Source organism: Curcuma longa, chromosome 4 (genome assembly GCF_044706935.1).
Source record: "Curcuma longa cultivar G26 ecotype Majalengka, Jawa Barat chromosome 4, ITB_CL_G26_1.1, whole genome shotgun sequence".
In the NCBI taxonomy this organism is placed as follows: Eukaryota; Viridiplantae; Streptophyta; class Magnoliopsida; order Zingiberales; family Zingiberaceae; genus Curcuma; species Curcuma longa.
This window is the reverse complement of record NC_133864.1, coordinates 10,492,429-10,516,630: the sequence shown is the minus strand read 5'-3', so window position 1 is coordinate 10,516,630 and position 24,202 is coordinate 10,492,429. Positions and strand designations below refer to the sequence as shown.

The 24,202-nt window shown below is 38.1% G+C and overlaps 2 protein-coding genes across 3 annotated transcripts in view; one reads left to right on the top strand and one right to left on the bottom strand.

Annotated features, from left to right (window-relative positions):
• Positions 1 to 6,427: 6,427 nt before the first annotated feature.
• On the bottom strand, positions 6,428 to 11,381 carry LOC141827066 (uncharacterized). Its single transcript, XM_074714344.1, has 6 exons — positions 11,308 to 11,381; positions 9,394 to 9,529; positions 9,154 to 9,310; positions 8,685 to 8,869; positions 6,975 to 7,574; positions 6,428 to 6,744 (listed from the first exon to the last, which is right to left on the bottom strand). The coding sequence occupies exons 1-6, from the start codon at positions 11,379 to 11,381 to the stop codon at positions 6,469 to 6,471; spliced, it is 1,428 nt and encodes a 475-aa protein (XP_074570445.1). The 3' UTR covers positions 6,428 to 6,468.
• Positions 11,382 to 21,608: 10,227 nt separating this feature from the next.
• Positions 21,609 to 24,202, top strand: part of LOC141826361 (ATP-dependent helicase BRM-like) — a 32,477-nt gene continuing 29,883 nt past the window's right edge. For both annotated transcript variants that reach the window (XM_074713604.1, XM_074713603.1), the window contains exons 1-2: positions 21,609 to 21,782; positions 22,820 to 24,163. In XM_074713604.1, the coding sequence (XP_074569705.1) occupies positions 21,609 to 21,782; positions 22,820 to 24,163 (1,518 nt within the window). The remainder of the gene's footprint in view (positions 21,783 to 22,819; positions 24,164 to 24,202) is intronic.

The window sequence follows — 24,202 nt, the reverse complement described above, 5'->3', positions numbered from 1 at the left end:
AACGTTGTTGCCGTAGCCTCTGACTATCCTCTTCAACGCCTTCAAGCGGCACTCGATCTCGACAATCGCCTTCACCATCTCCAGTTTCTCCATGCGCTGAATATGTTCAGCCAACTTCGAATGCTCAGCCATGATCTCTTCGTTCAGCGTCTTCGCCTGCTGCTGGACGTCGTCGAATTCGTGCACCATCAGCCACTCGCCGTCCCGCATCATCTTGACCACCTCCTCGTCCTCCTTCAACATCCGCTCCTCCTCGCTCAAGATCACGTTCACCCACGTCTCCACCGCCTTGATCACCAAGGCCAACGTGTTTAACACGACGGCGGCCGGCCCCTCCATGTTGACTTGAAGCCAGGCTGAGCCCACCAGAATGATGACGACGGTGATCGTGATGGTGGCGTTGTAGCCTCTGCGCCGCCGGTCGACCGACCGCCGCAAGTTCGAGATCCGGTCTTGCTGTCGACGGATCAGGGCCATCAGTCTCCCGATTCAGTACTAGGTGGGGATCGAGGTCGTCGCGGATGAGATTGGGCCAATCATTATCATGGCCACCGGCCACAGTCTCGAGATCTAACTCCTCGAGGTTGCAATTAGAGATAACAGCGAGACGGAGGGAGCCGGCGGTGGCGAGAAGGCAATCGATCTTTTCGACGACGGCGGCAACTTTGCTCTTGAAGCCCGGGATGAGGACACTGTAGAAGTACGCCGCAATGGTCTTCAGATCTGGGTTTTGCTCAATCATTTCTTTGAACTTGATCAAGGATCTGACAGAATCGGTCTCATCGCCGGCGGCGTCTCTTCTCGTGAAGCACCGGATGAGGGAACGGTAACAGGACTCCACGATGGCCGTCTTCAGATCTCGATATAGTTGCTTAATCACTTCTTTGAAGTTGATCAAGGATCTGACAGAATCGGTCTCATCGCCGGCGGCGACTCTTCTCGTGAAGCACCGGATGGAGGAACGGTAATAGGACTTCACGAAGGTCTTCAGAGCTTGATATTGTTGCTTAAGTATTTCTTTGAAGTTGATCGAGGATCTGGTAGAATCGATCTCGGCGCCGGCGCTCGAGATCACAGGGAGGGTTACTGTACAGGACTCCATCAGAAAGAAGGATGCCTACGAATGGCTTCGTGCTTAAATTATATATAGGGCTGGCTTGCGTTTCCATACCTAAAGCAGTATGAACACGAGTAAGATTCCAGGAAATTTTCAATAATTAAAAAATAAATACACTTCCGTCTTTTCGGCCACTACCTACTACCTTCAACACTTCTTCGCCAACAATTTAATTGACTAAAGTAACAAGAAAACATTTTAATTTTTATTGTCTTTACATTTCATATTCTTGTTGTGTTGTTAGAACTTTTCTGTAGAATTATCATGGCCGGCAAAATACGAAATCAAGTCGACATGAATCGAACTTACCATTCACTTTACGACGACTGTTTTTATGGACATGCATGCTTTGGCTCACTCCCTATAATTTGCAATTTACCGAAATATATCCTTCAATTCATTAAAAAACAAACAAAAAAATTTACATAATGGATTTAGGATGGAATAAATAAAAAAAATTTTTCAAAAAGCAATATGCAAATAATTTTAAAATTAGAAAATTATTAAATTAAACTAAATTGGGCATATGGATATGGATATGATTTTATAAAAATTATTATAAACTAACTAATGTAACTCAATAATTTAATTGATATAGAATTATTTAAAATTGTCCAAGATGTTAATTTTATAATTTATTAGAATATTTTAAAAAATATTTTATTTTTTCTGAAAATATATATATATTAGATTATATTATTATTATAGCATGCGCATTCCTAATTCAACATTTAATTAATACTTTCTCAATCATTTTCGAACGCTTGAAATTAACAAGAAGAACATAGTTATATCCTTTTGCAATAAATTAAACATCGTATATAAATATATTCGACCATACATGTTTAATTAACTAAGAATAATAATAGTGAACCAAAGCCATTACTTTCCAAGCATTCTTAATTGAGAAAAAAAATTATAGATTATTTGTATTTGTAGAGAATAAAGAAGAGTTGATCTTTTCACTTGTAAAAAGCAAGTTGGTTCGATAAATTTTGAAAAGACCGCTATGTTAGAGTGATATAATGCAGAAGTTGGTGTTGGGATTAATAGAGGGAGAGGGAGTGAATAGCAAACTTACAATAAAAATCATCTATCTTTCTCTTGTTAATTTCTTAGCAAGGACATATACATATTAAAAAACAAATATTAAATTAAACAAACACATGCATATCATTGACCAATTGACATTGAGATTTATTTGATTCATAATCGTCAGGTTACTGCATCCAAGACTTATGCACAAAGCGTTGTTCATTATTTTTCTCCTCTTTAGTAAAGGGGTCGGAATTGGACAAACCTCTTATACAAATGAGTATCACAAGAATTAAAAGAACAATGAAATAAGTGAAGAGGCAGAAGTTATGAGCTTGTTTTGATCTCAAATGAAGTCCAAGGCCTAGAGCCAGAAGTTATACAAATGCGTTGTGTTTTGATCTCGAATCTCTGATGCTCATTTTATAGTCTTCACCTCGAGCTAATTAGTTTGTTGACGTGGCACGTCTAGTTGATTGAAAAGTGTTGACTTAGCTTCTTGACCTCATCCACAAATAGGTCATCTCTATCTTCTCTATTGATGTGGCAACTTGCTGGTCGATCGAAACTTTTTCAATTGCTTGATCTTCGATCAATTCTGATCTCCAAGCTAGATCATTTGCCATGTCTTCTTCTGGCTAACCACACCTTTTTTTTCGATCACCTGATCTCTGAGAATAACCTGTTCAAATAGATAAGAAGAGTTTTACTATGCATCGATTGATTGGACATGTTTTTCTATCACCTGAAACACGACTCAAAAGTTGACTACAATCAAGTCAACCTAAGCTAAGTTCTACCCTCATCCCATTTACATGTTCACTCATCTTAGCTCACTAAAGCTTAACTTGAGCAATCTTCCTTTTGATTTCTCGTCCCTTGAATGCACTGAGCTCTCTAACTCACTCTCCATGTATCCTTTTCGCTTCACCGATGTATTCTTCGGCCAAGATTTTTATCTCTCGAATACACCAAATCCATTGGCTCCCTTCTTGTTCATCCTTTTTGCTTCTTTTGCTTCAAGTTTGGTTGCCTCTAATACTTCTTCTCTTTCCGATCCCTCGGGTGTCTCATGCCACCCTTCATCGTACTCTACCGGACCTTAAATAATCATGTAGTCTTGTGTGTTCCTAAGTCCTAACACACTTAGTCACACATATCAAATACAACAACAAAGCTTAATTTAAACTTATTTAGCTGAACATCAATCACTTAAGGTCACAGTTTGTTTCTTCATTATTTCTTTTTTCTATTTTTTTTCTCCTTTCCCTTTTAATATAAACAAACAAAGCATGAGGGTTTGGCAAAGCAAATTGAGCAGGTTTAATTTAATTATAACAATGTTGAAGTTGTCGAATAAATGTTAAACTGTTAAAAAAATTCTTATGTTTATTTTTAAAACCAAAGATATGAATCTTATTTGATTCTAGCTACAACACAACCTACAACCCCTACTACTGATACTCTATATAAACACTTAACAAGAAATGCCCTCAAAGCACACATATCCCGGACGTCAAACATAGATCTTTAATAAATTTTTTGAAAGGAAAACGAGAGTGGACTAGCAAACATTAAAGCACCTAACATTATATTCAAGCCGGAAAAATTAAATACATGTATAGTTTGGATCAACGGAACACATCATATATAAGCCCAATTAGTAGTGCCTTTAAATATGGGTTAAGTAAAGTATACTATATATGGCGTTATACTTGTAGGATCAAAGTATGCCATAGCAAATTATTTTATATTAAGTTAATTTGTTACTACCAATTTCATCATTTTGTATGTTTGAGGATCCTGTGGTAGGTAATGTCCTCCTCCGTCGTGGTCAACTGTAGGTTCTTAATTTATCTCCTCACAGATGGTTATGGATCGTTGAACCGTATGAGACCGTTGGAGTAGCGAATTTCATATTTTTACTGAAGAGCATCCCGTGGTAGATATGCTAACTAGCTCCAAACTTTTAGCAAATTGACTAAGAGTAATAAATTGGATTTAATCTTCTACTAACTTTGTACTTCCGGATGTCAAATATTATGTCCGAGCAGTTAAAGTAGAGCAAATTGACAAATAAAGTAACACAAATTTCGTACAACAGCTAGCCACTACAACTTAGCAAAATGATACTAAGTTCATAACCTAATTCATATAGTTCAATAAAACAACTAATGAAGCCATGCACCTAATGAAGTCCCCGGGGATAATGCTGTAGCGGTAGAGTGCCATTTAAATTTTCTAGGTATATAAAGATCAAGTCTGCACTTTAATTTAACTAATAAAATATTATGAGTTTGAATTAGTTATTAGAAATATTACAAAATTTACCCTTTTGGCTTAGAAATTATCAAATCTAACAAAAATTTTTTAAAAAATCATAACAAATAAAAAGTCCTTGACTAATTCAATAGTAAAAAAAAAAATCAAAAGTACATGACTCTAGTCACTCTCAGAGATGTGCTGTGCTGTAGTAGTAAAATATTTTTTATAAATAAATAAATAAATAATTCAGAATTTAAATTTCAATCGAAATAAATATTTTAAAAAAAAGGATTGATGTCTAAATATCGAATTTAACATTGTGAAACGGCTGTTCTAATCTGAGATCGATGTGGAATTGCTAAAAACAATTATTAGTAAAAAAGAAAAGAAAGTTTATAAAGCAGTGTACATATAATTTAGAAATAAAAATGATTAAATTATAATAAATTAAGTAACGCAGACAAGATAAATTCAATAAAAGAAAGGTAAAAAAAACATGATGAATTTAGAGCCGATTAAAAAGGAGAAAATTAAAAAAACAATAATTAAGTATATGATTTAAAAATAGAACATTATTAAATTAAACTAAATTAAGTCAAGATCAATTCATTAAAAAAAATCACATGATGAATCTATGACTGAATAAATTAAATCAGCGAATATTTTATACATCCCAATAATTAAGCTTTATATTTTATAGTAGCGAATATCAAGCATAGTCCATGTCATAAATTAATCCACAAACATAAGCAAGGACGAAGCGGTAACCATACCTGTCGTTGTATTGCATCGCGTACCCCGCCGGCGCCGTCTCCACCGTCGCTGCCTTCATAGTCTCCTCCTTCTTCTCCCCTCCACCGCCTCCTCCTCCCTTTCCGCCTTTCTTTTTCTCCTCGCCGCCATCCTTCTTCTTCTTCTTCTTCTTCTTCTTCTTCTCCTCCTCACCGATTCAACCTTTCTCCTTCTTATAGCCTCCACCGCCCTCCTTCTTAGGCTGCACCACCACAACGTCCCCCTTCAGCTTCTCCGGCAGCGCCTTCGCGTCCATTCGTCCCCTTCACAGTCACCTGATGCGTCTGCGTGTCGAAGTCTCGAAGACGACGCTCTCGACCCTGATGTTGAATAGTTGGACCTACTTGCGTTAAGAGGCTTGTCTTTTACCACTTCAATTAAGGGCGTCAGAGTCACCGTCAATTCGTGACTCGGAGAAAGTTGACTAAATAAAATTTAATAGCGACAAATATTAAAAAATATATAATTTATATAAAGCTCCACAAGATTCAAATTGAGTGGTAGATGCAGAAAGATTGGATCTTGGTCTTGGAGAGGAGATAGATTAAAGGTATAGCCCGAAAAACATAAATTTACATTATATATATAATATATATATATATATTTCATTTTGTTGATTGTGAATCAAAACAAAATAAATCGAACGCGTAAATTTACTTTTCTTAATGAAATATATATTTGCAAGTTATATTTATTTTAAATAATTAAAAATTATATGAAATTAAAAGTTTACTCTCAATAATTTAATTACCATATTTTTAATATAAAATTTAATCGATAAATTTTTATATTTTACTCGTACATTCTTAACCCGCTGCGAGTTAAGTATTCGATTAAAATCAAATTCAATCAAATCAAATTAAATTGAATTCATTGAAATTGAATAAATTATTTTTTTTCAAACTAACTGAATGGATGGAAATAAAAATTGAATAAATTAATAAAAATATCAATTAATTCAGTCAAAAATCAAATTAATTAATTTTTTAAATTATTATGGAATATTTACCCTTGCTTAGAAATTTATTAATTTTTTTAAATTTTGATTTATTTAATTTATTCATTTAATGGATTATTTTTTATTTTGATTTATTCTATTTCATCAAATAAAAAAAAATTTCTAAATGATAAAATAACTGAATCAATTAATTTATTTAGTTTAATCAAACTTTTTACAAGTTGCTTACTGGCATGGGAAATCACGGCTAGCAAATAGACACATTTTATACATATCATGTAAATTAACCAAACTTGTTTAATTAATTTTTTATCATTCTGATGAATTTGACCTGGAATTGTTCGATCTGATGCGTGTAGAGATTGATCTTTCCTTTTAAGTCCATAGCGTTGCTCTCTATCTCGTCAATCATCTTCTCCATCTCCGGCGCTGCTTTCTTTACCGCCTTAATATGCCTTGCGAAATTCAAATATTTGTTCATGATCTCTTCCGTTAGCCGTCGGATGCCGTTGAATTCGTGCACAATCAACTGCTCTCCGTCCCGCATCATTTCGACCACCTCCTCCTCCTCCTTCAACTTCCGCTCCTTCTGCTGCAAAAGGTTGGAATCCGCCAACCTAGCGGCCCCACACGATCGGCCCCCTGACCATCTGTGGAGAGGTAAATCACGGTGAATGCGGGACTGACCAGGGCATGGTGGCCGAGGGATTTGGAAACATGGCACAGATTGATGTTATCGCAAATGCAACCATGAGCCCTCGAACCGCCCACCTCATGCTGCAAGCACCCATGTCCTGACCAGCTGACCCCGCCCGTGGGAGGCAACTTCCGCTCCTTCTCCTCCAACGCTGCGTGCACCAACGGCTCCACTGCCTTGATCGCCGTTGCTCCCGAGGCACCCACGGCCACGGCCACGGGACCTGCTCCAGCGAGTGCAAACCCGATGGAGATCATGACCATGCTGACGGTGACAGCCATGACGACGGCGGTGCAGACTTTGCGCCACCGCTTCATCGATCGCTTCCGTTTCGAGATCCTGTCCATCTGCAGACGGAGCGGGTTCATCGTCTCCTCCAGTGCGCCGGGCGCGAGATGAGAGGGGAAGAGCATGAGCTTGTTTAGCTCAGCAACAATTTTGGAGTAAGCATTAATAACCTTACGTCGTTGCTTCTTCTTTGTCTCATTGAAAGTGTGACGGGAGATAAGGGAGCAACGAATGACGGCGACACCGGAGAGAAGATAATCGAGCCATCGGACGACGGTGGCGAGATTACTCTTGATGCTCGGCATAATGGTGGTGTTGTAGGACTCTGCAATCACCTTCAACTGCAGGTTTCGCTTAATCACCTTCTTGAAGTCAAGAACTATGTCGGGCCTGAGCGCAGCGAAGCAGCAATAGCATGCCATCTAAACAGATATGAGATAACTAACTCAAATCGGGAAAATGACAGATTTTGAAAACGCGTTTTCTGTATATTTGATTTCTACCTGATTTTCAAATCGATGATACAGAAACAACCTTTTAAAATCGTAAATTAAAGGAAACGATTATCTTTGTCAGAAAATGCATCAGGAGAAACAATTAATACTGGCCTCGCTGAGCTAAACAAGCTAGCTCGTGTGTGGCGACTCAGTCCTGTTTGAGCTTTACTGTCTCAAGCTGTTGCATACATCTGATCTATTATAAAGAGTTAACCAATAGGAATAGCAACGAGCTGAACAGAACAAAATACTGGCCTAGCTGAGCTTTACTGTCTTAAGCTGTTGCGTACATCTGGTCTATTAAAAAGAGTTACACCAATAGGAACAGCAACGAGCTAGGCATGGTCCGCTTAAGAAACAAATCATTTCCAGAACAAACTTCAGTGAAAGCAGAACAAAATAGGGTAAAAAGAAGCAGTCAGGTTGCGATAATCACACAAGCTGAAGGGAAAACACAGAAAAACTGATTCTTTATCAAACTCGATGGTCTCCACGAGACTACCCATTTCGACAGAGAGACCCATCGCACTGATAAAAAAATCCCTCGATCAACACCCAAGCATCAAAACCAGGTGGAAGAAACAAATCCAACATAAGAAAAAAAAGCAACCTTGCCTCTACCGTCGTAAGGCTCAGTAGTCTTTTCTTAGAAGTCGACATTATTTATCGCGCCTTTATCTCTAATTACGCTTTAAATACCAATAGGAAGAGCAACGAGTTAGGCATATTTCCAGTACAAACTTCAGTGAAAGCATGACAAAATAAGATAAAAGCGGAGGGGAAAACGCCGAAAACCCGATTCTTTGTAAAATTCGATGTCTCCATGGACTATCCATTTCGACCGAGAGACCCATCGCACTGATAAAAAAAAACCCTAGATCAACTCCCAAGCATTAGAACCAGGCGGAAGAAACGAATCCAAGAAGATAAGAAAAAAAGAGCAAAGAAGCTTCAAACTACGGAAAATCACAATATGGTCGACAACTCCGCGGTTGTTAGTTGGAGGAGAAGAAGAAGAATGCGCAGCCGAAGTACCTCAAACGATTGCGATCCTTCAGACGAAAATGCCGACTGGAAGCGAGGGGAAGAGGGAATGAGGGAAAGGAACATGCATAAATAAGCCATTTGCTGCAGTACATGTGGCGTCGTGGTATCGGCACATATTTGTGCCGATCCATTGGTCCAGCTGTACGGTAAGAATGCCAGATTCCCTTCCCTGACTTCAAAAGTCCAATAAACAGTCCAAAAGCAGTCAAAAGCAATTTCGTTGTAATTCATTAAATTTATTAATTTATTTTTAAAATAAATTATTTATTTTATTATTAAAAATATTTGAATTTTAATAACAAATTTATTAAGAGATATAATTTATTTAATAATAAAATTATATATATATTATAAAAAATATTACCAAACCTATAAAATTAATATTTAACTTCTGACGCTTTAAAAGTCAAATATTATTACAAAATAATTTATTTTGTAACTTGATAATCTAACGCACCGTATGCTGTTGGTGAAACGGCATCAGGAACAGACACTGTGACGGCTCTCCTTAACGCTGCCTTGTGCTCCTCTCCGTGTTCTTTGGCTAGAGTTTCCTGCCTTTCCATCCTCTGCTTCGGAGGGATCTCCATGATCCTATCCTTCTGCAGCATCAACTGCATTCGAGAAACATCGCAGCCGATTCAAATACATCTTATAGAATATTTAGGCAATAAGAACAACGATGAAAGAGGCATACATCTAAAGCCTTTTGGCCTTCCCTCTCGATCCAGAGTATAACATGATCAGATGTGGCATTGTAGGAAAGGCCAATGTGCTCAAATCTCCCATCAACAAACACTGTAGTGCGAACAACTGGTGGATGTCTTCCAAACCTTCAGAAAGTAGAGAAGAGAGTCAAGCTGTATGAGTATTAATCTTCTACTAACTTTGTACTTCTGAATGTCAAGTATTATGTCCGAGCATTTAAAGTAGATCAAATTGAAAATAAAGTAACACAAATTTAGTACAACAGCCGCTACAACTTAGCAAAACGATTTTAGGTTCATAACCTTCATATAGTTCTAAAACAACTGACAAAGATGAAGATTGTTGAGAACACTGTCACTCATGTCACCAATATGAGATCGACTATAAGAATATAATTGTGGGCTCCTTTGATTATGTAGTAGTACAAAAAGTAAATTCCAAGTGTTAAAGAAATTAGATGATCGGATAGGAACTTCATGAGTTTTCAGTTGATTCTTGTCATCACAATAAAAAGCATAGGTTAGAACTAAGAATGCTAGGCTGACATAACTAGATTCGTATTCAATTTTTTACTAAGTGGAAATATGCATAATTTTGATTTCAAGATTGGATCTCAATGGTTTCAATTTATTGTAACCATTTGAGATTGGAAGATATTTTGTTGTCTATACTTTAAAACATGGTTAGGATGGCCGAAGGGGCTATCCTAACCATGCAGTATGAAAACGTAACATGAAAATAATACAAGCAGCATGAAAACGCAGTATAATACACTACACCACATTCATGTAGTATGAAAACGCATCATGATACACTATACCACATCCATGTATTGTAGTGTATCATGCTACGTTTTCATGCTACATTTTCATGTAGTGTATTATTTCTGTTTTAAAATAATACAAAAATATTTTTTATAAATAAATGATTAATTCAGGGGAGTGCCCTGACTTAACCACTTCCACATTCAAATCAGATTGCAAATCGGAGATGGAGAAGAAGAAGAAGAAAATCTTAGAGAAGTAGAGTATTTATTGTATATGTGCATGTATACCTCCATCTGTGAGAAGAGATCATTATATGGGGTCATTGAGGGAGATGTTCCATCGCTGATAAAGAAAATATCTCATCGTTGAAGTAGTTAAGGGTCTTATTGACCTAAGAAAACTATAAAAGTAATTCAACATAGTTCATTATAGGGAATCCTTCCGACAAGAGAATCCAGTTAAGTTGATAAAGTAATTCAACAAAAGGCCTCTTAATCCTCTCTAAGCTCATTTCTCAACATCGATAGAGAACAATGAAAAATTTTATGCCTAATGCTTCTCAAACACACACACAAAATTCAAATGCACCCCCACAATGTATTTTAAACGCTTTGTGCATGAGAAATTGATACTTGATTCACAGTCGGATCTATCGAGTTTGATATGAGGTTACGTTGAACCCGACAAAGCGTTTAATATCCATGGAATACAGATTCAAACTTATAATGCTTTGCAGACAACAATGTGATTCCTGAACAAGCTGAAACATCGTAATTGTTGTTTCTAAGAACCCGAAATTCCATTTTAACCCTATATTTTGATACTTCATTCAAAACTCAATAAAATATAATATACAATTCATACTTGTGGATTTCTGTTAACAATATATAGATGCAAATAAATTGACAATACTAAGAACAATTAGGATGTAAAATGACAATAATAAAGTACAGAAAGAAGTTATGAAAATATTAAAGCAAAATAACAAGATTGAAGGAGAACCTTTCAAATTTTAAGAACACAGAAGTATTTTTCACATTATAAAAAATATTTTAAAAAAAAATGAGAACCTTTCAAATTTTCTTTAATAATTGACAACCCTATCACCTCGCACCTTCCTCGCACCTTCCTCGCACCTCGTGCCTTCGATCGCTTCAAGTAGATCGCACAGAAGCGTGTCCGGCAGGCCGTTGACGTCCTTCGACTCCATTAGTTCGCGCAGAGCCTTCCGCAGTCGATCCACCAACTGAACTCCTCCACCGGTCGAATCTCCTGCTCCGCTTCAGTCCTCACGATGATGTTGGAGGATCCGTGAGATCCTTAGCTTCCTCCTCCGATTCGATGTGAAATTAAAGGGATGAGAGAGAATTAATCCAGGCATCACAAAACAGGGAAATCGGCCAGCAAAGCAAACTTCGAGCTCACCTCCGTCGGATCCTCGACGATGCTGCTTGCCTCAGGAGACAAATCAAACAGATCGTCGCAGTCATCGAGAGTTTCCTCCGGAACCGCCGAGAAGGGGAAGCTCAAGGGTCTGGAAACGACCTACGGCGAGTAGTCGACCGATGCAGGTGTTCCCATTTATAGATCTTTCTCGGCGTAATTTAGATACAATTTTCACTTTTCTGCATGCACTTTGCTCCTATAGTGTGTAGACAATTATATTATGATTCACAACCCATCAAACAAACCAATTTTTACTTATTATCGCATACATCTAAGGCCTTTAGGGCTTCCCCATAGAGTATCATGTAGCACTGCAGTGCGAACAACTGATGGATATCTTCCAAACCTTCAGAATGTAGAGAAGATAGGCAAGCTGTGAGTAGGCTAGACATTAATTATATTAATTTTCAGCATGCAAATTGAGCATCGAGTGGTAGATACATTCCAAACCTTTAGCAAATTGATTAGGAATAACAAATTACTAACTTTGTACTGACATTCGAGCATGCATTTAAAGTAGAGTAGATTGAAACATAAAATAACACAAATTTCATACAACAGCTGCTACAACTTAGCCGCAAAAGGATATATATTAGCTAGGTAGGTTCATAACCTTCAGAAAAATTTATTGTATGACTTATATCAAATCCAGACCATATAATCCTCATCACTGACAAGTAATCGCTTAATTAATTTCATACCATATTGGTAAATTTGCGACTGAACTCATCCTGTTTGTTGCCGTAGCCGTTGACTATGCTCTTCAAATCCTTCAAGGTACGCTTTATCTTTTTAATCGTCTTTTTCATCTCCGATTCCTCCATGCGCTCACTATGTTCCTTCAACTTCCAAAGCTCAGCCTCGATCTCTCTGTTCAGCATGTTCGCCATCTGCTGGACGTTGTTGAATTCGTGAACCAACTGCCACGTCTCGTCCCGCATCATCTCGATCAACTTCATGTCTCCCTCCAACGTCTGCTCCTTCTTGCTCAAATCATTCCCATACGTCTCAATGGCCTTGATCGCCACTGTCAATGTGGCGATGACGTCGGAGTGCCCGGCGACTAAAAGCCCGACGGAGACAAGCAGCAGCATGATGTTGCCGATCTTGATGGTTTTTACGAAGACTTCCCGCTCCCACTCAATCGACTGCTTCCGGATCTCCATCAGGTTTATATCTTGACTGATCTGGTTCATAATGTTGTTCAATAGGACGTAGTCGAGGTCGTCAGGGACGATCTTGAGGCTAACATCATCATGATCTAACTCCTTGGGATAGTCGTCGACGTAACAGAGAAGGCGAGTGATTTTCTGGACGACGACGTAGCCTTTGTCCTTCGAGTCCTCCAGGATTGCAAAGCAGTTATTCGCTATGGCCTTCAGTTTTGGATTTCGCTCGATCTCATTTTTGAAATTGAAGTTGGTCACAGGGATGGACACTTCAGGACAGGAGGCCATATCGTGCTATGTATAGAGCTGGAGAGTAAGAAATAAAATCTGAGGATAGTTTTAAAACAAAAAAAAAAAATCAGCTTTGAAATTAAACCAAATTAAGATATGCAGTTAAAGATTAATTCATTAAAAGAAGAAGAAGAAAAAGAAGAAGAAAACCATAAAAAAGGAAATTTCACAAAGCCATGTGAAATCAGGAGAAGAAAACGAGCCACACAAGTCTGAAGACATGATTTTGTCTGTAAAGGAAAAACATGATGTTGTTAAAGAACAACCTATCGATAATGTTGGGATTGAGAGAAATTGTTGGCAACAAATTTCTGTTCTGATCAAGTATAAGAATAAAGAGGGGGACTTGGTGACAATCGGTACAGCCGAGGAACAGAGATGGGCTGAAGAAGCTGAAGAATCACAGGGGTTTAGGAAACTCTATATTGTGGTAGTTTCCCCTAATTTTGATCCTTTGTTTAATATGAAGAATCAAAAACCATATCATGTGGAAGGACGTCAAACACGGATGATACTTATTTCTATGAAACTGGGAGCATCAAATCTCAGGCATATTCAGGAAAAATTGATGACTGGATTGTTCAATTTTCTCAGCTATTCAAGAATCATATTGGTTTTGAATCAGATGGCTACATGAACCTTCATAAGTTAGGAATGAAATTGTTTTCAGAAGCCATTGAGGAGATCGTCACTGTTGGGTTGCAAGGGTCCCACATCTAAAACACATGAGAAATATCATTGGTTTAAAAGGATGGAAGTGTCTCCATTGGAATGAGGCTTTTTGGGAAGAGCCCAAGAACAAAACCATGAGTGTTTAGGCCCAAAGTGGACAATATCATGTCATTGTGGAGATGTGGACATTTTTAGACCCTACAATTGGTATCAGAGCAAGGCCACTCTTCACCGAACTAACCGTCGGATGAGCCATGATTCAGATCTAACCATGTGGGGACACTCGGGAAAAACAAAAGAAGTAGGGGAGGCTCGAACCATGAGAAATGGCAGCCGGACTCGAACAATGAGAAATGGCAGCCGGACTCAGACCATGAGGGATATGACAGCCGGACCATGAGAAATGGTAGCGGAGCTTCCAGTGGTCCTTTGTTTGAGGGGGGATTGTTGGGTTGTAAGGGTGCAAACATAATCCCACATCTAAAACACATGGAAAAGATCAGGGGTTTAAAAGGATGAAAAGTATCTCCATTGGAATGAGGCATTTTGGGAAGAGTCCACGAACAAAAACCATGAGGGCTTAGACCCAAAGTGGACAATATCATGTCATTGTGGAGATGTGAACATTCTTTAAACCCTACAATTGGTATCAGAGCAAGGTCACTCTTCACCGAACTAACCGCCGGATGAGCCATGATCCAAATCTAACCATGTGGGGACCTTCGGGAAAAACAAAGGAAGTAGGGGAGGCTCGAACCATGAGAAATGGCAGCCGGACTCGGACCATGAGGGACATGACAGCCGGACCATGAGAAACAGTAGGGGAGCTTCCAGTGGTCCTTTGTTTGAGGGGGGATTGTTGGGTTGTAAGGGTGCAAACATAATCCCACATCTAAAACACATGGGAAAGATCAGAGGTTTAAAAGGATGAAAAGTATCTCCATTGGAATGAGGCATTTTGGGGAAAGTCCACGAATAAAACTATGAAGGCTTAGACCAAAAGTGGACAATATCATGTCATTGTGGAGATGTGGACATTCTTTAAACCCTACAGTCACAAATGAAGAAGCACATGAAAATTTTGAAATTGTCGAAATTCCAAGACATGAAAATGGGAGAATAATTCTGGCATCGCTGAGCTAAATAAGCTAGCGATCGCTGAGCTAAATAAGCTAGCGTGTGGGGATTCAGTCCGGTTTGAGCTTTACTGTCTTAAACTGGTTTGAACATATGATCTGTTAAAAAGAATTACATCGATAGGAACAGCAACGAGCTAAGCATGATCTGCTGAAGAAATAAGTTTTCATATTGTTAAATTAAAATCATTTCCACCACGAACGCAGATCAAACTTCTGTGAAAGCATAAATTAGGTCACTGTTGCTTACACCAGCTGCGACACCAGTGGAAGGGAAAATCTAAATATGGCCTACAAATCCGCAGTTGTTGATTGGAGAAGATGCAAAAGAAGAGAGCGCATCTGAATTACCTCAACGATTGCGATCGGGACGGGATACAGGCGATCTCCTTCTGGAAGACAAAAGAAGAGAAAGCCGACTCGAAGCGAGGGGGAAGAGCGGAGGGAACGGAACCCGTATAAATAAGCCTTTTGCTACATTTTGAAGATCATTATCGACGTTGCCACAGATTATCATCTGTCATCGTGGCATCGACCCATTTGTGGACGATAGACCCCAATTCTAAGGTACGAATCGGGTAGAATTTGGGAAAAATATAATTTTAGTATATTAGATTCCATTGAAACCTGAACATAAGAGCACTTGCGCGCTGCCTTTCCGTGTGAATTGTCACGGTAAGTGATAATGTGAAGTTAGTTTTTGGGGAAGACATAAGGGCACTTGCGCAATGTTGAGATTGAGAGAAATTGTTGGCAACAAATTGCCAGGCTTAAAGGCTAGCTGTTCTGATCAAGTATAAAGATGAAGAGGGGGACTCGATGACAATCACTACAACTGAGGAACTGAGATGGGCTGAAGAATCTGCAGAATCACAGGGGTTTATGAATGAAGCTTGTAGTGTAGAAGGTTCTCGCTAATTTTGAGCCTTTGTTTGAAGACTAAAAAACCATATCATGTGGGAGGACGTCGTCAAACATGGATGATACACTTGTATCCATGTAACTGGGAGCATCAAATCTGAGGCATATTCAGTAAACATTGATGATTGGTTTGTTCAATTTGCTCAGCTATTGAAGAATCATATTGGTTTTGAATCAGATGGCTACATGAACCTTCATAAGTTATGTAAAATACCGAAGATTTGAGGGTTAAATCGTAAATAAAACTAACCTTGGTTTGAGAGAGTTTAATTAAAATCAAACTTAAAGTTTGATTTGGGTTTGAATAATTAAACATAATTAATAAAAGGGATTAGGGTTATAGGTTAAAGGGTATTGGGTTAATGGGTTGTGGATCCGACCCATCCCCGCTTTCTCGGATTATTGGGATTCGGGTTCGGGGACGGGGAATATTTGGAATACCATTCCCGACCCATCTCCGTTTTCCGAGATTCGGGGATTCCCCATTCCCATCCCCGCTTTCTCGGATTCGGAGATTCCCCGGTCAAAATGGGTTCGGGGAACGGATTCCCCATCGGGTCCGGGTCTAATTGTCATCCCTGTAAATAAGCTAGCGTGTGGGGATTCAGTCCGGTTTGAGCTTTACTGTCTTAAACTGGTTTGAACATCTGATCTGTTAAACAGAATTACATCGATAGGAATAGCAACGAGCTAAGCATGATCTGCTTAAGAAGTAAGTTTCCATATTGTTAAATTAAAATCATTTCCAACATAGAACAAAATACGATAAATTAGGTATGTGTCAGCGGAAGCGAAAAGAAAACACCAAAAAACCTCGATCGTCTCCACGGGACTACCCATTTAATTCGACCGAGAGACACATAGTACATCGCTGATAAAAGAAACCGTAGACGATTAACTCCCAACCATCAGAACAAGGCGGAAGAAACAAATCCGGATAAAATGAATTTTCACCAGTAATCCATCTTTTCCCGTAATGAAATTAAAAGAGCAGAGAATTAAGCTTCAAGATATGAAAAATGACAAATCCGCAGTTGTTGGTTGGAGAGGATGAAAAAGAAGAGTGCGCATCTGAATTACCTCAACGATTGAAGAGGGAATGACCGACAGCAGAGGTCCGTTCGAATGACCGACAGCAGAGGTCCGTTCAGGAGGGGATACAAGCGATAGAAGAGGTAGGAGGGGATACAAGCGATAGAAGAGGGAATGACCCGTATAAATAATAATCAAAGTGACTCGATTGAGAGGGAATACAAGCCTGCTTATTGACAGGGCCGGCCCTGGCCCAGAGCAGCCAGGGCGACCGCCCAGGGCCCCCAAATTAACAGGGGCCCTAAAAAAATTGAACGGCCATGAACTCTGGAGAGGTGGCGGAGCGTGCCGTGGGGATTGGCACCGGCAAGGTGATGGATGTTTCCGATGAGGGGAAGCTTAGGAGGGCCAGGTGGAAGAGGTGCCACCTTTTGTGCCTCCTTTGAAGGTTTCCTTAGCTTCTGCAGTGTTACGATGAAGAGGAAGAAGACTAGAAGAGGAAGAGAGTGACGAAGAAGAGAGAAAAGGGAAAAGTAGTGATGAGATGGGCTTCCATTGTAGTAGCTGATATGATCCCTGCACTAATCAATTGACGAAATTAAATAATTAAGTAATGTTTGTGGATTGATGATCTCTCGCTCTTTTTTCCATGTAATTTTTTAGGAGTAATTAGAGCGTCACTTGTTTGCTCAGTCCACAGACGCCTTCATCCTCTGGAAAAAAATCTTTCCGTCTCCTTTTTTTTTCAATATTTTTCAAGTCAACTATTTTAAGCCTTGAATCCAAAATAAAGTCAGAAAAAGATAAACAATCATGGAATTAGAGTTTGGTTGGAACAATAGGTCAAGTAAATTCAACTTTTAGAAAGAATTTTAAAGAGCGTTTGATCCAACTAATCAATAAAAAATAGAAAATATTGAAGGTCACTGAAATTGTTCTGATAGAGTTGCAGTTCTTTGTTTTCTTTTTTTTTTTCAATTCCATTTCTGAATCTACATGTTTTCTAACATCATTGTTTGATTTTTTAAAGGATCGAAATATTTTTATGTCAAATAAAAAATTATTATGGTAGAATGGTTTAAAAAATGATAATTAATTTTTTAAAAAATTGATAATTTAAACATAACAACAACTAATTAAAAATTAATTGAATTTTATTGTGCTGGCTAGTACATTAAAGCTATGTATTTAGTTTCCCATTCTCACATAAAATATATAAAAAAATTACTTTGTTCTAGAATAATCAGCTAACGTTTTAGCATATTAACAATCAGTTGAATTTGTAAGGTTCAATAATGGCAAAATAAATTTTGCCTAGGGCCCAAAAATTCTAATTTCGCCCCGGGCCTTTATACAACCAGGACTGGCTCTGCTTATTGAAGCGTATGAAAGTGACTCGATCGAGAGGGGATACAAGCCTGCTTCTTGAAGCGTTTGAAAGTGACTCGATCGATAGGGGATACAAGCCTGCTTCTTGAAGGTCAGACGTAAAAAGATATTATTTGACTTCGCTAGGATTCGAACTTTTTCCTTCTTCTACAATTTTGTTGCGTTGTAACCAACTCAGCTATATCTCAAAGACAAATTATTTTTTTTCAAACTAACTAAATCGATTGAAATAAAAGTCAAATAAACGAAATCGATAAAAATATCGATTAATTCGATCCAAAATTAAACTAATCGAAATAATTAATTTTTTAAAATATTATAAAAAATTTATCAATAGATTTATATATTGAAGATTTTATCATTATTTTAATTTATTCGATTTAAGTAACTATTTTTTATTTTAATTTGTTTGATTTAATTAAATACAAAATTTTAAAATCATGAAATAACCGAATCAATTATTTTATTCAGTTTATTCAGATACTAGTTGCTTACTGACATCAAAGAGGGGGAGATTGTTGGTGCATTTTGCACTAACGGTCAAACTCAAATTTTAATGAATGACAAATAAGTTAAAGTTAGGTTTGTTGTGGGTTTAACCTCTTTACTAAGTGTGCAGGGTCGAAAGACTTAGAACCAGACACCAGGCTGAAGTCCAGGGTGGTTGAGCCCTGGCAGGAAGTCCAATTGGGTCCGCGGAGCCTGACAACTGGCCGAAGACCAAGTTGGTTGAGACTTGACAGAAAGACCAGGGTGGTTGAGCCTTGGCAGGAAGTCCTGGTGGGTTAAGAAGTAAAGTAGAGCTGCACGAGATAAGTGAGGTAAGTCATTGGAGGAGCGAACCAGTGAGGACGAGTCCAATTTTGGACTTTAGGCGCGGTCCAACTTAGACCCACTTGGGTAATCTAAGTTGAGTCCTGGTTAGATCTTGGTCTAGAGTGACAAGATCTAATTAATTTTAAATATTCTATTTTTAATATATTTTATCATTATACTAACTCTATTTTACATGATTTATTTGGTATATGGATAAAATTAATTTTGCATGTGAAACAAAATTAATCTTCATTATTATTTATTTTGTTAACATGAAATTTTATTAAATGATAAAATTATTTCTATCTATAATAAATATTTAAAGAGAATACAATAAATATTATTTAAATTATCTTTTAATTCTGGATAAGATAAATTGCAATGCGTGGATCATATTTTGCGTTTTTTTAAAACATTTGCAGATCTAGATAAACTCAATAGTTTCTATATAAAACATTGGTCAGTGCATGAATTGTACATCTGTGACCAACGTCATAATGAGAGCTGAGTCAGGAAATTGAATTTGACAACTGTCGACTATCTAATTTATCATTCATCCTCTTCTAACTATGTTTTGAGATTACGATGAACATTCATTTTCTAAGATACAATAGTAAAATTGTTATCATCATCAAGACCGACCATGATGAATTGAGTTTATATCTGAATGCTATCATAGAGAAATTTTCAGGAACAGAGTGCACGATAGAGAAAAAGTAAGAGTAAGGAAGTGGATGTATTTCTATTCTTCTGTTCTTGCTCTTGTTGTGTGTCTTTTTTCTTCTTCCTCTTTTTCTCTGTCCATGGTCATAGTCTCTTATATAGAAGTTCAAATCCGAAATAATAATTAATGATCGATTAATGATCATTTATTAAAAAGAAACAGCAGTTGCACAAGATTAGCAAGGTTAAAGTCAGAGACCATCGCGCTGAGCCAAACAAGCTCCTGTGTGACAACTCGTCATAAGCTTTGCATACACCTGGTCTATTAACTCGAAAAATTCAATTTATTCTATTTCAATTAACTAAAAAAATTTTATTTAAACTTTTTAATTCTAATTTTTTAAACAATATTAATAGCATGATTAATATTAATTAAACTATTTTATTTTCTATTTAAATTAATTTTTAATCTATTTACTTTAAATTTTTTATTGTAGAATTATTTCATAGTTCTATTCAAATTCATTTTTTTATTTATTTGTCTTTAACTTTTTAATATAACCTTTCTATAAATTTAATTTTATAATTTATTTATTTTAAAATTTTCGAAATTAATCTATTTTCTAATTTATTAATCTGATTTAAATTTTCAAGATCTTATTTAATTTATAAAAATTATCAATAATTTGTATGATAAAAAGTATTTAATTTAAATACTAATTCATATATAAAAATACAATTTATTCAATAATAAAATTATATATATATAATAAAAATTATTATAAAAATATAATTTATGTAATATTTATTATCTAGATTCTATTTGCACTCTTAATCGAACATAAATAATTTTGAATAGTTAGTAATCATAAACGAAATCGACGGTTGATTGACACTCCCAAGAACACGATTCGAGCCGTGATCGGTTGGCCCAAAAGAAACCGCTTGGTCACGCCTTATCCACGTGATCAAATAAGCCGAAAAATATTGTATCATTACTGCACTTCACTCAACTTCTAATAAATCCCGATTCTAAAAAAAAATTTTTTTTTTTTTAATAAATCCCGATTCTAAGTCCAAAGAAGACTTGCGAAGCCAAACAAAATTACTTTATTAATGAAATAGGGGGCACAATAGACTCCAGCTGTAATTTCTAAATTATTTAACGAAGAGACGTAAGCGGGGCCCGCCCCAAACTGCCTGTGGTCAGTCGTCGAACTGCCACGTTATAAAACCGCTTGGTCAAACCGGTCAAAACTACTTTGGAACCATTAATGGATTCCTATTTGACAAAATTGCCCTCATCCGATCAGTTTACAACTGTGTGAACGTAGGTCTATAAATGGAATTTTAATGCTGAAGATGACAAAAGCGGTTTTCTTTAATTTCTAAAACCAGGGGTATACGTCGTAATTTATTCGAATGTAAGGGGCTATTGACCATATCATTTAACCTTGGTTATGGGAGCTAACTCAGGTAGAATCCGATGGATGTCTGAAAAGAGATCGTGGAAAAATGAGCAAAAAGTGAGAATAAATGAGGAAAAAAGAACAAGATGAGGTGAGGTTGTTTTAGGGTTAGGGTTTGACCGAAGCTAGCACGTAATCGAGACCTTTTGTTTTTTCGTTTTTAAAATTCCGAGATCAGTCGCCGGCGCTCCGGCGGGATCGCAGTATTCCGAGGCGGCGGGTTTGATGGTTCAGCTGCCATCTGGCGTCTTCAAAGCAGCTATTTTTTGGGGTAGGTGGCCGGCAAACTGACTGGCGAGAGCGGTGTACTGAACTTCAGTCCACTCGGTTGCGTCGCGATCGGAAGTGTTGGGGGTCGGCTTTGACGCGTCTGCAGTTTTGGAGGGTTTCGAATCCGTAAAGATCGATCTTTGAAGGTGGTGGCGGATTGGGCATGCAATCTGGCAGCGGCCCCAGCCCGGCGCCGGCTCATCAGCCGCCGCCGGGGCGGTCGCCACCGTCTTCCGCCGCGTCTCCATCCTCCTCGTCCTCCGCCGTCTCCGCTCCCAACCACCTTGGTCTCGAGTCGATGCAGCAGCGGCAGCAGCAGCAGCTAGCTCATAGGCAGGTCAGTCGTGGACACCCGTTATTGTTTGTCTTCGTACCCTGACATGTGTGACAGTTGCGGCCGTTGCGTGGGGATCTGAGAAAAAGATGGTCGTCAATGTTTGTTTCCATATTTCGGGAAAAGTGGGGACAGAGCGTGTTCTGTAATTCGAGATCTTGGGTTTTCGGAGGATTCGCACTGGACGTAGCGGCCTAGATTCGCTGTATCCTGTGCTTTTCTCACCAATATCCTGTGCTTTTCTTACCACGCTTCTTGTTCGATTTTGGTATCGTTCAAGTGCTTCAACAAAGTACAGTTGAAGCCTGCCCTTCATCTCTGCCATCTATCAGTGATAAGCTGACTTCCCGGTTGGCAGGGATGAACCTCTTTCTCTCCTCTTTCTATATCTCAATCTGTGACAGATTTATTCAGCTTAATCTTCCATTTATCCTCTCTATCTATCTCTAAGGCCTTGCTACTTCTTCGAATTGTAATTCGTTTTTGCGGCTTCAATCGATTCAGAGCTAAAATTATCGACTTGCATCCCAATTTTTGTTGTCTCCGAGCTTGACTTCTTCCATACATTTGTTACATTTATGATTTCGAATGGATTTGTTCATGTTTGAATCCGGATATCTTTTCATTCTTTTGAAATGCCAGAACTTGACTATATTTTTCAGTCTTTGTGACGTCTGGCACAGAGACATAATAGTTTATATACAAGGTTTAGTTTGGTCTTATGTTTCTGCAAATAGTTTGCTGGAGCACTGAGCCTTCATCAGTGGTTAGGTTCGGACATCTTCTTCCAGTTGCTTCTTCTGGATTCCTTTTTTCTGATTATTTAGATGTTCATGTTTTTGAACTGGTTTTGAGGATTGATCATACTACTCGCCAGACTTTCTGTCTATTTTGTTTTGCAACGCTTGGATTTGACATCGTCTTATATAGTTCATACTTCAGTCTATGTATTGGCCATAGCTAGTGAAATGCACAATTGTCATAAGAAACAAAGTTTTGCTTTTTTAGTTGTACGTGACGCGCTTTGCTTGTATGTTTAGGCATTACTAGCACAACAACAAAGTCATCATCAGCAGCAGCTAAGGAAAGCTGAAACCGATCAATCTCATCTCCCCTATCAAGCTGGTGGTACATTTGGAATCTCTGGAGCTGGATTTCTGGCGAACTCTGCCCCAAATTTGTCTCAATCGTCTAAAAAATATGGCAATATTCCTTATCAACCAGGTGCGTTGCAGCTTCGTGAAGAAAATCAAAGTAAAGGGCTTGGCACAGGACAGCAAATGCAGAATCCCATTCATCAAGCTTACCTCCAATTTGCTTTGCAGTCTGCTCAGCAGAAATCTCATGGTAATTTCGCTATGCAGCAGCAAGGTAAAACCAATACGGTTAGTCAATCCGGAAGAGATCAAGACATGATCATGAACAAATTAAAGATGCAGGAACTTATGTCACAGACTGCTAGTAAGTCACAGATGCCCATGTTGAAGAGAACAGTTGAACAATTCACTAATGCTGAGAAACAGATGGAGCAAGGTCGTACAAATCATGATCAAAGAAATGATCTGAAGCCTTTCCCAACAGATGCACATTTGGCTTCTGTTAACATGATAAGACCAGTGCAGTCACTGCTGCCACCAGCTAATGTGCAAATTTTTGCAAGCAACCAATTAGAGATGGTACAGATGCAAGCAATGCAGGCATGGGCTAAGGAACATAACATTGATCTATCTGTTCCTGCAAATTTAAATTTGATTGCCCAAATTCTGCCATTTATGCAGTCGAATGGAGTTCCTGCTGGGCAAAAGCCAACTGAAACTAGTACAATGATACATCAATCTTTACCAACTTCTAAACAGCAGGCAATGCAGTCACCAGCTGGCAGTGAAAGTTCAGCTCATGGAAATTCAACAAGTGACTTGTCTGCCGGGCAGCATATGAAGCGTCGCCAAATGCTTCCATTGAATTCTAATAGTGCTGGAGATACTCCTAGCATCAATAATAGTATTTTGCATATGAAACAGCAGCAGTTTGCTGAGAATAGCCAGGTCAGTCAGAATGAAAGGGTTGTTCGACCTCCAACAGTGAGCTGCAGTGGTGCACAAGATACACATTTGGCAAATTCATCTGGTTCCATGAATCATACCTTAGAAAAATCTAATTATAATAGTACTTCTATGGTGAATAAAATGCAAACACAAAGTTTTAGGCCCTTGCAACAAGCGAATCAGCCCATCCCATTAATTGCAACTCCATCCAATAATATTATGGGTGCTCATAATCCAACTGATACTGGATCTGCTCAGACACCAAAACAACATTTTGGGTTCACCAAGAAACAACTTCATGTTCTCAAGGCTCAAATCCTAGCTTTCAGGCGTTTGAAGGTACTTGAAATTTTGCCTTTTTTTTTCATGGAAAGCTGT

What these genes read in the sequence shown, in the direction of transcription:
- LOC141827066 (XM_074714344.1), bottom strand. Translation starts at nt 11,381, where the DNA reads ATGGAGTCGAAGGACGTCAACGGCCTGCCGGACACGCTTCTGTGCGAT. An exon ending in CGTTTCACCAACAGCATACG is followed by an intron (nt 8,870 to 9,153) that starts GTGCGTTAGATT and finishes GGACTTTTGAAG; the next exon opens with TCAGGGAAGGGAATCTGGCA. An exon ending in AAGGATCGCAATCGTTTGAG is followed by an intron (nt 7,575 to 8,684) that starts GTACTTCGGCTG and finishes ATATCTGTTTAG; the next exon opens with ATGGCATGCTATTGCTGCTT.